This window comes from Aplidium turbinatum, chromosome 4 (genome assembly GCF_918807975.1).
Source record: "Aplidium turbinatum chromosome 4, kaAplTurb1.1, whole genome shotgun sequence".
In the NCBI taxonomy this organism is placed as follows: Eukaryota; Metazoa; Chordata; class Ascidiacea; order Aplousobranchia; family Polyclinidae; genus Aplidium; species Aplidium turbinatum.
Genome location: NC_137475.1, coordinates 31328829 through 31341389, shown reverse-complemented (window position 1 = coordinate 31341389; position 12561 = coordinate 31328829). Strand labels below are relative to the sequence as shown.

At 36.3% G+C, this 12561-nt stretch overlaps 1 protein-coding gene across 1 annotated transcript in view; it reads left to right on the top strand.

The window, feature by feature from the left end:
• Positions 1-10656, top strand: part of LOC145769064 (uncharacterized) — a 53667-nt gene extending 43011 nt beyond the window's left edge. The window contains exons 9-21 of the mRNA XM_082580661.1: positions 891-1171; positions 3070-3239; positions 3781-4098; positions 4310-4408; positions 4582-4690; positions 4948-5003; positions 5178-5299; positions 5581-5614; positions 5913-6048; positions 6276-6446; positions 6600-6734; positions 7001-7141; positions 7429-10656. Of these exons, the coding sequence (XP_082436787.1) occupies positions 891-1171; positions 3070-3239; positions 3781-4098; positions 4310-4408; positions 4582-4690; positions 4948-5003; positions 5178-5299; positions 5581-5614; positions 5913-6048; positions 6276-6446; positions 6600-6734; positions 7001-7141; positions 7429-8111 (2455 nt within the window). The 3' untranslated portion in view covers positions 8112-10656. The remainder of the gene's footprint in view (positions 1-890; positions 1172-3069; positions 3240-3780; positions 4099-4309; positions 4409-4581; positions 4691-4947; positions 5004-5177; positions 5300-5580; positions 5615-5912; positions 6049-6275; positions 6447-6599; positions 6735-7000; positions 7142-7428) is intronic.
• Positions 10657-12561: the final 1905 nt, after the last annotated feature.

Sequence of the window (12561 nt, the reverse complement as noted above, 5' to 3'; positions counted from 1 at the left end):
TGGTGAGGAAACTGACGAACTTATGCGAAAATGAATCTGATGATGACTTCACTACTACGATTTGTGAACTTCAAAATATCTTTAGCAGCAGTCATGGTAGACCTAGTTTTGCTGAAGGATGACACAGGAGAGAGAGACTTGAAAAGGATTTGGAATTGAAAGGCCGACTGCCTTTGAAAACACCGACAATGATAATGTCAACATTTTCAACGTCAAGTTGGTGTTTAAATTTAAAAACAAAATACAAACCTTGAATGTGATCGTTCTGAAACGTAACGATGCTAATCGAGCGATTGCACTGTTGTTGCGCGATGTTCGCATTCAATCAGAATTCTAGATCATTCTTATGTAGATTTACTGCTGGTACAGCGTGCACTAGGCTATTTAGTATACAGTTCAGGAAAGTGATGAATATCACCGTTTCAAAATTAGATTATGAAACGTTTGATTTGAAGTAATTAGGGCTGGATTTGGACTGAGTGAAATTGAAAAGATTGTAAATGCAGATAAAGTCTGATCGGCGGCGAAGTCATAACGTTTGTTCTAGACCTGATGTACATAAGTTATCACTGTTTTATCTGAGGGGATTAGAGAAGATTTAAAATATATTTTAGAAAGGTTTTCTGCAAAAAAGAGGAGCCAGGGAGGGAATCTTGTTTGAACGTTTTCTGAAATCAAACAACAAAACGTAAGATGTTTTCGTGTGACTCAGCACTGTAATGGCTATGGCCACCTGGACAAGGTGCATCTCGACCTTTAGTCCACCGATTTTGGTTGAGACATTCCCACCCGTGGTTCATCTTCCTCCGCTCATCACAATAGGAGGCGCATTGAATCTCAAAAATGTCTTAGTTTGTTCAGTTTGTAATGTCTGCTATCATGTTTTTCAGGCAACCAAATTATAGTGAAGCAAGTGCGAATAGTCATATTGCCAAAGCGTTGCGTCATCAGTCCATGACGTCACTGGCTTCCTCACCGTATCGCGATTGGAAAGAAGCAAATTTTTCGCGTTCGTTTTTGAAGGACCGATTGTCGCCGTCTTCCTCACGTGGGCTGCAGAACATCGGTCACCTTGAAAGACATTCGGCCATAAAGCAAGAGTTGGATTGCCGCGGAGTAATGAAAACAACCTCAGCGAACGAAAACAATTCCAACGGAACATTTCCTTTAGGTGAGAGACGGTGTATTCCTGATTTACAAAAACAAAAAGAAATTTTAGTATGATAGAGCTTCGGTAGAGAGTTTAGTATGTTAGATTACTTTTTATACATGAGAAGTACTTTAACATTTTACTTATTTTTATTAAATACCAAAACGTGAACAAATAATAGTAAAACTAGCTATATGGTAAACACTTTATAGTGTAAAAATAAGTTCTTTGCGTTATTGGCCTTTAAAAACATTTTTTCAACATTTCCTTATCGGTTTGAATAAGTTGGCTTTTACAGCTAATACATTTACAATCTTGTCAATCGGACAACGGTATCAGAAAAAGTAACATTGAGATTTTGAGTGAAATTTGAAGTAATTGTGGTCATTTAGTGCGTAAAACTAAACTTTTCCGATACGTAATTATTGGTTTTTGGTATTTTCAAATTTACATCGCAGCATTTTATTCTAAGCATGCTTTCTGAAGCGTAAATTACCTCACAACAACAAGACCTTAGTTTCAATCAGCTACGACGACCAAAAGTGATAAAACGTTTATTCTGCCACAAAAACATGCAGTTGCGTTATTCTGACATTGAATCAATATAAACGACGCTTATATTAACACAAAGGGTGTAGACAACCTGATAAAATGCGGTTATCGGTGTGGACAGTGACCTGGAAATGATAGGAGTGTCACACATTGCAGAAAATCGTTAAGATTTCAAATTTGGGATGTATAAAAGAAATTACTTAAATTTATATTTTGGTTTGAAGAAAATTATTTGTTGAAGGGATGATCACTACTTTGTCGTTAAATTTTTATCTCTCAAAGATTTAATCATGCAAAAATGGCATACAGCTTCTGCAATGAAACGGTTTGGATTTCTTTTTGTGCTTGGTATAAATAGAGCATCATTTTTGTCCTATGTGCATTTGAAACCTAAGAAATGCAATCGAAATCTTTTTCCGAAATCTATGCCTTTCTTTTTGTAGAAAAATACTAAACCATTTTGTTACTTACTATACTCCAAACTCACAAGCAAATTGATTGGACTGCTTGGCCAATTTGAGTGAGAAACAAGTTTAGATTTTTCTGTTTCGGCTTTTGTATTTTTACTTAGATTTTAGGTTAAATGGCTGGGTTTCATTTAAACAAAGAGCTTCACAAAAACTTGTTTTCTGTTTGTAATGTTGTTTATATCGACTCTTAGGGTCAAGTGACTTGATAGATCTACATAACAAATTGCAAATGTTTTACGCGTTTTTAGATGCTCATAAAATTATTGATCATTCACTCTTAATTTGTTTCAGGAAAATCGAGTGCACGGTACAATTTTAATATTTTTGCTGCTAATTAAATGGTCAAATACATTAAATAAACGTGGTTTATGACGAACTTCCGATAATGCTTTTACTCGCATGGATCGCGTGCGAATCCAACTAATTTTTATGACTTTTGTCACGATCAATTGCCAAGGTAGTTTTCCAATGAACGACCAATGGTCGTCTTTATGTGGGCATCACTTTCGAATGGTCAGATATTTTGCTTGAACGTGATTCCTGAACAGTTTTTCTTTGATTATTGCGTTACTGGCTTGACTGTCATTCGGTCTGAAGGACGTTTTTGCAACTATCACCAAAGCGAGTCGTTGCTTTCTGGGAAGAGCTGACCACAGGAAATGCCCTTAGACTTTTACGGCTGTGATGAAAACTTATCTTACTATCACTCCGAAAGTGTAATTAATTGTGTGATACAATGATGCTGATGCGTTACTTGAAACTTTTTCTCTCCTTTATTTGCATGTTATTACTTGCAAGTGCTTTTTTCTATGTCAGGGCACTGACGCCTACGTCAGCGTATGACCAACACTCAAGACGATATTTATTCTACTCAACTGCATTTTTTCTTCATTTCAGGCAAAGCATCCAGACCTAGGCTAGACCAAGCCATTTTACAAGAAACTGGCAGCAGAGACATAGGTTCCACAAGCAATATCAACATGATGCAAAATTATCTGGGTAGTTTACAGCGAATGCTAGCTGCTAATGCCGCTAATAGTGATAGAGAGTTGAAGGAACAGAACTCGGTAAGGGACTAACTACAGTGCGGTTGTCTTTTGGTTGATTATTATAAATTCAAAGCTCAGGCTCAAGAAAACGTATTTTTATGTTTTGTTAATAGTACTTTTAGGACAAGAAAGACATTAGCATCTTTTTGTTTGAGGCGCTTTTTCCAACCGCCATGTATTCAGTATAAAAAGTCGTTTTAAATTTATTATTGGTCAATACTTATTGTAACAAAAATATCCTTCATGAAATCTTTATGCAATAGAAAAACTATTATAACGTTCCACCTATTATAGTTTGTTAATTTTACTATAATCTAAATGAGTCTTCGATATTTTCAATAAAATAGAGTGTAGAATGAAATTTGCATTAAGCTACAATTTGGCGCAATGGTACCACTTACCTACAACTTTATGTGCCATTGTAGTTTCTTGGAAGAAGAAGTAGGTAGTCTATTTTAATGCAGAAGTGCCTGTAAAATTGAATATAATCAAACAGCGTTCTTGTTTCATGATTTTGTTGCTCATTCTGTGGTAACATTTTTTAAATTTTGTTGTGCAGCTAGGGAATTGGCTTGCCCAGGAAGGCAAAGAAAGCAACAGAAGTAGCGTGGATGTATCCAACACGGAATCATCGCCTTCACCAAGAAATAGAAAACCTTCCAATCCTGGAAGCGCCACTTCACCCACTCTTGCACCCCAGCTTCCATCTTTTAATCCAATTGGCGACTCTTTGACTAATTTCAACGACAACAACAATTCACTGACAATGCCTTCGTACAGCATGCTACTGCAGCAGCAATTCATGCAAGCAGCTTTAGCAAGTGCCAGCTTAAGAAAGATGCCAGCATCTTCACCGAGCCTGCTTCCATATCAACAGGTGAGGTGAAATTTGAACAATTTCAAGTTTGATGATTTCATTGCTGTTGCAATACCGTAGCATTTTCTTGCTTTTCGACTATATTGCACAAGTAGTTGCACAATAAACAGGCAAACTTTTTGGTTCACTTTCTAAAAATTTAATTAACAACGAACTTGTTCTCGTTCTTAAATAAAGATTTCATTTTCATGACTTGTGCTTATGTTTTTAGGCACTTTTGTCAATGGCGTCAGCGCAACAGCAACACGCCCATCAACCAACAGCCAATCCAAGCGAAGCGAAGATTCACGCAAACCTATCACAAGACTCTGTGAGCATTGAAAGATTTCTTTTTTTGCGTATTTACAGAAACATCCCAATTTGTCTACATGAGTTCATTAAAAGAATCTTTCGGAATTAATTTTTCCCAGCCAGATTTATTTCGATAATTTCTAGAAATTGTAATAATTTTTACTTCAATTTTAAAATATTTTGAACTTTTAGCTAAAAAGGAGACGTCACGCCGAATCTCACGATGAACAGCCATTGGATTTATCTTCAAAACGAAAACCAGCAGATGAAAATCGTCAGAGAAAAAATTCGTTTCCGCCTTGTAAGTTTCAGTTCAAATATAATTGGAAATTACACGCAGTAACGTTATGCATTTTGTTTCTGAGTTTTTCTTTGTTTTTTTAGTTGTGTTTTGTTTTGCATTTCATTTTTGACCAGAATACTGCTGCCATTTGAACAGAAGCACTTCAGTGGTAATTGCGATTTAGGGCTGCAACATGTTTAACTGCCGCTATCACGAAAACTTGCTAACCTATGCGATAAAACGGTAAAAAGTATTAATGAAAGTTATTTTTTTAGCTCCCAATCCGTTTTCCCCAATGACACCTCAGATTGCCAATGGATTAGTTCAGCAGGTGATTAAACAGTTTAAAATGAATTTGTTTTGCAGTTACCAAAAAAAATCTGTTTGCATGGTTTTTATCTTCGCCTTCTGACTAAATTCAAGAAAAACTATTAAATTTTTATTGAAAAAATGCTTAAATTTAGTCATTTCAAGACATTTTTAATTGGAGTCCTCGATGTTTCAGATGATGCGAAATGGTTTGGTACCTAACGAAGGTTTTTCGGGATTTTTTCCAAGTGGGATGACTTACCCTAACCTGGGGGTCCAAGGAGCTCCAATGGTTCAACCTAATCTGCCTCCTACCATGTACGTTTTGGGTGATTTGCAGACTTTTTTTTATAGTTTTACTCCAGTCGTTTGGAAGATAGTTCGCTAAGGTTGAAGTCGTGCAATATGGTGAGGTTCAAAAGGCCATAATCTAATGACAAAGAAAAAAACTTATTATTTATAACACTTTTTGTCACTAATCATTCCCTGTTACTTAACTTTTACATAGCTTCTCATGCTTTGAAATTCCTGCGTATGCCATAGACATCTTGCAACTTGACAAAGCAAGCTACTGTAACTTGTGTTGTTTAATTTTGCAGAAATCCGGAACTGGCTTACTTTCAACAACTTCAGGTAATTTAAACTTGTTATATCAAAAAAACAAAACATATAAAACTGAAACTTGTCTCTTCATGCAGTAGCAATCACTTAACATTTCCAAACTTAAAAACAAAACAAAAAAATGACAAAAATGGGCCAGGAAATGTTTTTACTGAGTCTGCTTTGCTTCAATTGAAATAAAAAAACAACTGAACTGAACTGAATTGTTTAAAGGAGGCCTGGTAACAAAAAGAATTGTTTAACCCCTCAATCGTTTTGTTATAAAATAGTTATTATTGCGTATTCACAAGTGGTTTGCATTGGTTTACAGAATTTAATAACCGCTGGAAGATTTCCTCCTCAAGATGGTGCAGGTTCTCAGTATTCTCCACCAATGAGGTCACCAAATCACAAAGTAGGAAGACCAAGAAAATCCCTTGGAGATTTTTCGCCACGTTCCCCACCTGGTGAGTATTTTACTTCATGGCTGTCAATTTTCTTCAGTGGTGCAACAATATTGCGTTTATGTAAAAGGTAAAGGTTCAGCAAAATTACGATTTTCACTATCATCTTGCTTTATAATTCAAGCAAGAAAGATGTTTAAAGGTAAATCTGTATTTTAAAGCACCAATGAATGCTACTAAGCACCGACTATATGAGGCCATAACCCAACGACATGGATCGCCATTTGCAGAAAGAGACCTCGGAATGTATTTCAACACTCTGCGGCAATCTGGAGCTCAAACCGCCGCCACCACACCACCGAGGATTCAGGGGTCACCTGATATGACACACAAATGCGATATTTGTGACAAATGCTTTCAAAAACAAAGCTCTTTAACAAGACACAAGTACGAACATACAGGTGAGATACTTATCAAGTCTTTATTGCAATAAACCAAAATAACTTACAAAAACCTAAAAAGTATGAAAGGAAATGCTTTATAGTGATGTGCAATAAATACATAGTGTATTAAGCATTGCATCAAAGTCTTACAATCGATAATTGTTTTTAAAGGAAAACGTCCTCACCATTGCAATGAGTGTGGAAAATCCTTCAAGCACAAACATCATTTGATAGAACACCAACGTCTTCATACAGGGGAGAAGCCATACGTATGCGATAAATGCGGAAAACGGTTCTCTCACTCAGGTGAACTTTAGCGAGAGTAATATTTAAATGAAGCTGTCTATTATAATCTTGATGGTTTCGAAAGTAGATCTATGTATAAATTAAAGACGTACAAATAAATCCTCAATTTTTAACAGCTAAAAGAGTTTTTTAACTAGAATTTCCTGTCACCAACAATGAATTAATTTTAAGAATTTGTAAGGAGTTGTTAGTGGGAATACTTGATTTGATGATTCTACGTTGTAGTAAAGACTGAGTATAAAATATTAAGTTCTTGTGTCATACAGGATCCTACTCCCAGCACATGAATCACAGATACGCTTACTGCAAACCTGAAGATGCCATGATGCAGGAGCTGCGACAGCAAATGAAAAAAAATACAGCAGGAAGCTCATCTCCAAATTCATCCGCAAAAGCAAAGAAGAAACGTAAGTGCAATAATGTTATGTAGTTATTCGGCTTGAAATTGACAATTTATTTTTATCCAGTTGGAGTACAGATTCGTCATTTAGTGAAGCATTCATTCACCAGCTCGATAGATTTTAAAATTTTGCTGAAATAGTTTTTATGTTATAGTTTATGTTCATTGCGACCTCCTACATAAATATAGCTCGGTGGTAATACCCAGCGTACCTACTGCACTGATGAGGCAGTAAGGTCGAAAGCGTGTGCTACTGTCTGCAGTTATATCAAAGATATATATTTTTTTCATCAGGAAGCTTTCGTTCGTCTAATTCACCTTCTTCGCCATTTTACAATGATGGAAAATTGTCTGGATCAAACATCGGTACCTCATTTTCGCCTTCGCGGGCTCATCTACCTTCATTTCTGGGTGGATTTTTCTCAAAAGACTCGATGAATGCCAGTAGTGATGCTGCCAGCTTATTCTATGAAAAGATGATGCAAAACGCTCAGAAGAACATCCAGGACGAAGCCGAAAAATCTACAACCAATGAGGACACCGACGAACCAACCTCAAAACGAGTAAAGGTGGAATCGTCCAGTGATTGTGAAAAAGACATCAAAATGAAAGAAACACCAAAGGAGGAAGAGGAAAGCTCCCAAATGTCCGACATAGAAAAAAGTAATGCCATTGATCCGAGCAAAGAAGATGAGCATACAAGTGCTTCGGATTCGGAGCAAAAGTCCTCCATTGATAAAAATTTAAGGGATAGAATCTCGCCGATGGCATCCACAGCCCACTTTCGTCAACATCACTTGGATGAAGTTGATGTGTCTTCTCACTCCGGGTCCCCGATGTCATCATCTGTACCATCACCGTGCATGACGTCACTTCCTCTTTCTTTGTCCACTCAAGCGGAAATGGGAGGTCATGTGACCCTGAAAGGTTCCGCATCATTTATTCACATTCCTGTTGCAACCGGCGATTTGTCATAGAAACTCATGACTTTTGCGCTAAACGCCAACTTCAACGTTGATAAGACGTAACTTTGCTGCAAATTAATTACTGAGATATCACAACCGGTTTGTGAGCTCAATCCTTAAATTTACCGTACTCTTTTATATTTCTGTATTGAAGAGTCAGAATTGAATTATAAGACTGGGTAAGCCCTATCATTCCTACAAATTCCCTATTTTATAAATTACTGTATCAGAACTAGCTTGAGCATGCTATCACTTTTGTTATATCGTTGTTGTTACTCACTGTTTTGTAGTACTTTAGAATTTTTCAACGTACTAATAACTTTTCGCTTGCCCGTTACCCTTTCTCGTGTGTCAATATTGGTAAGCAAACAAGGAGGCCTGCAGTGCCTAACCTTTTCTAAGCTTTTAATCTGGAAAAGCGGCGTCCGTTTAAAACGGAAGGATGCTAGCGGAATAACTTTAAACGTTTTTAATTCTTCATCATGATACGTTCAACTGCGTTTCTTGCCTCTTTCGATTTGTAAGCACACCTGTCAATCGTGTTTAGTCGTCTTCTTGTAGTTGTTGTTGCATAGTTTCTTTGCTACAGTGAAGCGTTGCATGGTAGAAACACTGTATTTTTACACAAATCTGCAGATTTCTTCATTTTTCAACTTTTTTCGCTTTTGTGTGATACATTTGCCATTATTGCATCATCAGTGCATTGTTGCATCGTCACCTCGGCCCGAGCGCACGTCTTACATAATCCACTTGTAAATTTCAATTCTTTTTTGTGGATGAAATGGAATTAAAATTTTAGTTGGATATTTGGCTCATTATACAAATCATCAGTTTTTTTTCTGTTGCGATGTTCAGTGACATAACAACTGAAAAAAAAGCGATGATAAAATTGTTCATTGCATATTCGTGCTTTACCATTGCATGGAATTAACGGACTGTTTCATTGTCCTAAAACCACAGAAAAAATGCCTTCATATCGGAATCACTACAGATTTAAAAATTAGCTTTCTTTTTGATTTACATGCTACCTTGTAATTAGCTCTGATCAAATCGTATTTGTATTTCACAGCGTTTTATATGTTCTATATACAGCCTACATATAAGAAAGAATCAATTATCTGGACAACAAACGTTCTATATCGAAGCGACATAGTACTTTTTGTTTTTATGAATCGAACTTTTCCAGTGTACTCAGTTGCTTTATTTTATGAACTTTTTATAATTGCGGATTTGAAGGTTGCATGTATTCATCTTTTATACGGAGTTTTAGTAATTGAAAGACCAAGAGAAGGTTTTTGAATGCAATATACCAACGTGTTTTCTTTGACCATGATCTTCACTCGTACCTACGCCGTCTTCAATCTTTACCACGCCATTTTTTTTCAAAAATATAATTTTTTTAACGTTTGGATGTGTTTGCGTATGTTATTACTCGTGTCAGTAACCAAATAATCATGTTACTATTAATATATTATCCACTGCAAATTACTATAAAAAGTTTTCTAATTTCAAGGTCAATCTGCAAAAGATCAATCTATTCCAAAAAAATTGCAATGATTTTGACAAATCATTTGTGCAAATGCTAGCATTCATAACCAAAGTGTTGCTTGCAAATTAGGACGTCTCAGCCAGCAAAACAGCATTGCTTTAAGTTGAACTTTTTAAAAGTAGTGTTTTAAAGTCCAGTTTTATCAGTCCTTTTTGAAGATTGGTTTGCTGACTAAGACTTTAATGAAAAGAAACGTAATATTTAGACCAGTCCCACACAGCAAATCAATGTTTTCAGACGTTGAATCAATATAAAAAAGAACTCATTTGCTGGCTACCTGAAAGCATAACGCTGGCACCTTGCCATAAAAGTGAAAATCTTTTTCCAGCTCAAAAAATCCGTCCTTTTCATATTGATTGAATAAAAGGGTCCGACTTGTCTAGCTGGGTTGAAGATTTGACGGAAAGGTGCTGTTTAAAACATGCAATCAACCAAAAGTTTTGTTTGCAATTTTGTCGTCGATTTTTCCTCTTTCTACTGTTGTACAACAATGTAATGAGTGAATTATTATTGTGTTTGCCATTGTTTTTGTACCAGCCTTATTTTAATGATGAAAGCCGAGAATTATGACCAGAAAGTTTGCCATTTTACGTTGTAACAGCATTTTGGTTCCTTTACTGGATTTCTGTGCCATATAAACTTGTTTTTGCTTGAAAAAAACAATTGAAAGGTTTTTCTAAACTGTGTTTTGTCTCTTTTGCTTGTGTCACGCTACGTTTTGTTGGTGTTGTGTGTTTGCCTGGGGTTTTCCCAAACCGAAACAATGCGTTTCCGCAGTGACCCCAACTGGCAAACTTGGTCTTTTTCGCATTGATTCAACGTCCCCAAATGTTAAATCAATGTAAAAAGAACTAGTTTTGCCGGCTGGGGTGTTTGTGCATTGATTGCGGTTTTGTGACGATTTACACTTTTTACGTTTTTCATACAAAAATCTTTGTAAAATCAACGTAAAAAGTGCGTAAGTCGTCAATTGAGAATGTCAGGCTCTTGAAGAATGAATAAAACGGAATTTTGAGCAAAACTAACTTATCAACCAAACAAAAACAGTGTAAAGTTATTAAAAAAATTGAACGAAGATAGTCTACGTGCAGACCGCAAATTTGTGAATCGTAGGTTAGTGTAAGTCATAAGAGGGAATATAAATACCCGTATAAGATGAAACCAATCCGAAATTAGCCTAGCCCTAAGCTACTCTTTAAAAGAACTTTTTTTGAGAGAAAAAAATCTTTCTCATTTTAAACTTGTGGACGGAGCCAGTTTGTAAAAGGACAACTTTCAGTCAACAAAAGACTAAACACTTACAAATAGTTTGGTTTTAAATCTTCATCCTCGGACTGACAAAGCCTTTTATAGGTTATCCTGGTAGTTTTGCATACTTGTAGGATAGGCTTTTACCAAGACTGGCAGAGTGAAGTTTCCGATTGTTGCCAGGGAATTACTCCGTCCACTAGGTGCTGCTAAATGGAGAGCAGCCCTGAAATGCGTTGCTCAAGCGCACACCCCGAGAGTCGAACCAGCGCCGCGTGATCTTGTCGAGGGCTCAACCACTGAGCTAACGGGCGGATGCAATGTAGCGATAGCATTTGAAACAGCTTCAATTACTCTTAAAAACCCAATGACTTTAAGATGGTTAGAAAGTTTACCGTCTTGATACCGATGTGCGTATTCAAACAAGTGAAAAGTGATGGGTGCAGTAGCCCATGTTACATGCGATGAAAAGAATTTTACTCCATAGAAAGTGGTTTGACCAAAAAAACAAGTTCTTAAAAAAGATAATTCGAAACAAAATCAAATTTAAACCAGGACAAGATCACGTAAATTTCATATTAAAAACTCATGAATAGTCTTCAGAGATTCCAGTTCGTTTTGACAGTGAAGTAATGTCGTTATCATTACGTAACGAAACTCTTTACCAAGAAACTTGCTTTGAAATGAACAAAGCAAAATCAAGAAAAGATATTTTGAAACAAAAAATGTAAATTTCGAGCAGTCCTAAACGATTGTACCGTAGTCATCTGTGCTCTACACAAAAAGTTGAAGCAAATACCCAATGGAATTTTTTGTAAGTTATTATGCAATAGCTGGGAGTCCCGAGACCATGCTAAATTCATTCAAGACGAAGGTCGCTATGGTTTATGTCAACAATAATATTTTAGTAAAATATATGAATACTTTTCAATATCTAAAGGGGGGACCCGTCTGGGTCAGAGATATTGATCTTATTCAACTTTTTTTTATATGAGGTTTACGCATGTTTCGCATACAGTTTTAGTAACCCAGCTAATTCCGGCCGCGATCGTGAAAGTTTGACCAGGAAGAAAATCGTTTTCCAATCTAACTAAAAGTTTAATGACAGCTTTATGACGTGCTTGAAGAAGGGTATGCAGCAATACCTTTGCCCCGGCAATGGGATTGCACGTAATAAACAGGAAGAGTACGTGTGCTGCTGATTAATAAAAGCTCTGCCTTGTTGACAAAGTTGCTTTTTAGACGATGAAATCTGAATTGCCAAATGTTGAAAGCCAACTCAGGCCAACAGAATAACGTAATGCCTGTCTATGATCTCAGGAAAAGGTCGTTAGAGGTAGTTTTTTGCAAGAATGCACTTTGTGTCTATAAATAACTTTGGAAATAACTAATTAATTCGGCAAGTGCAATGCAACGGTATAGTGAAAAGTGGTGTTTAAATTTAGCCATTCATCATTTTAACAAACATCAAGTGACAGAATTAGTTAACTAGACTATCCTTTATTACTCTCAGCTATTAGGTGCCATTTATAGTAGATTTAAACCATAATATATACAAATGTCAAGCTGCGTTTGCCTACAAATAAAAGTCCAGACTTCCTAAAGTAAGATCTCTTCGGCTTGCAGTGCAATGGCAAGGAAAAATGAAACATGTGACCTCTCTGG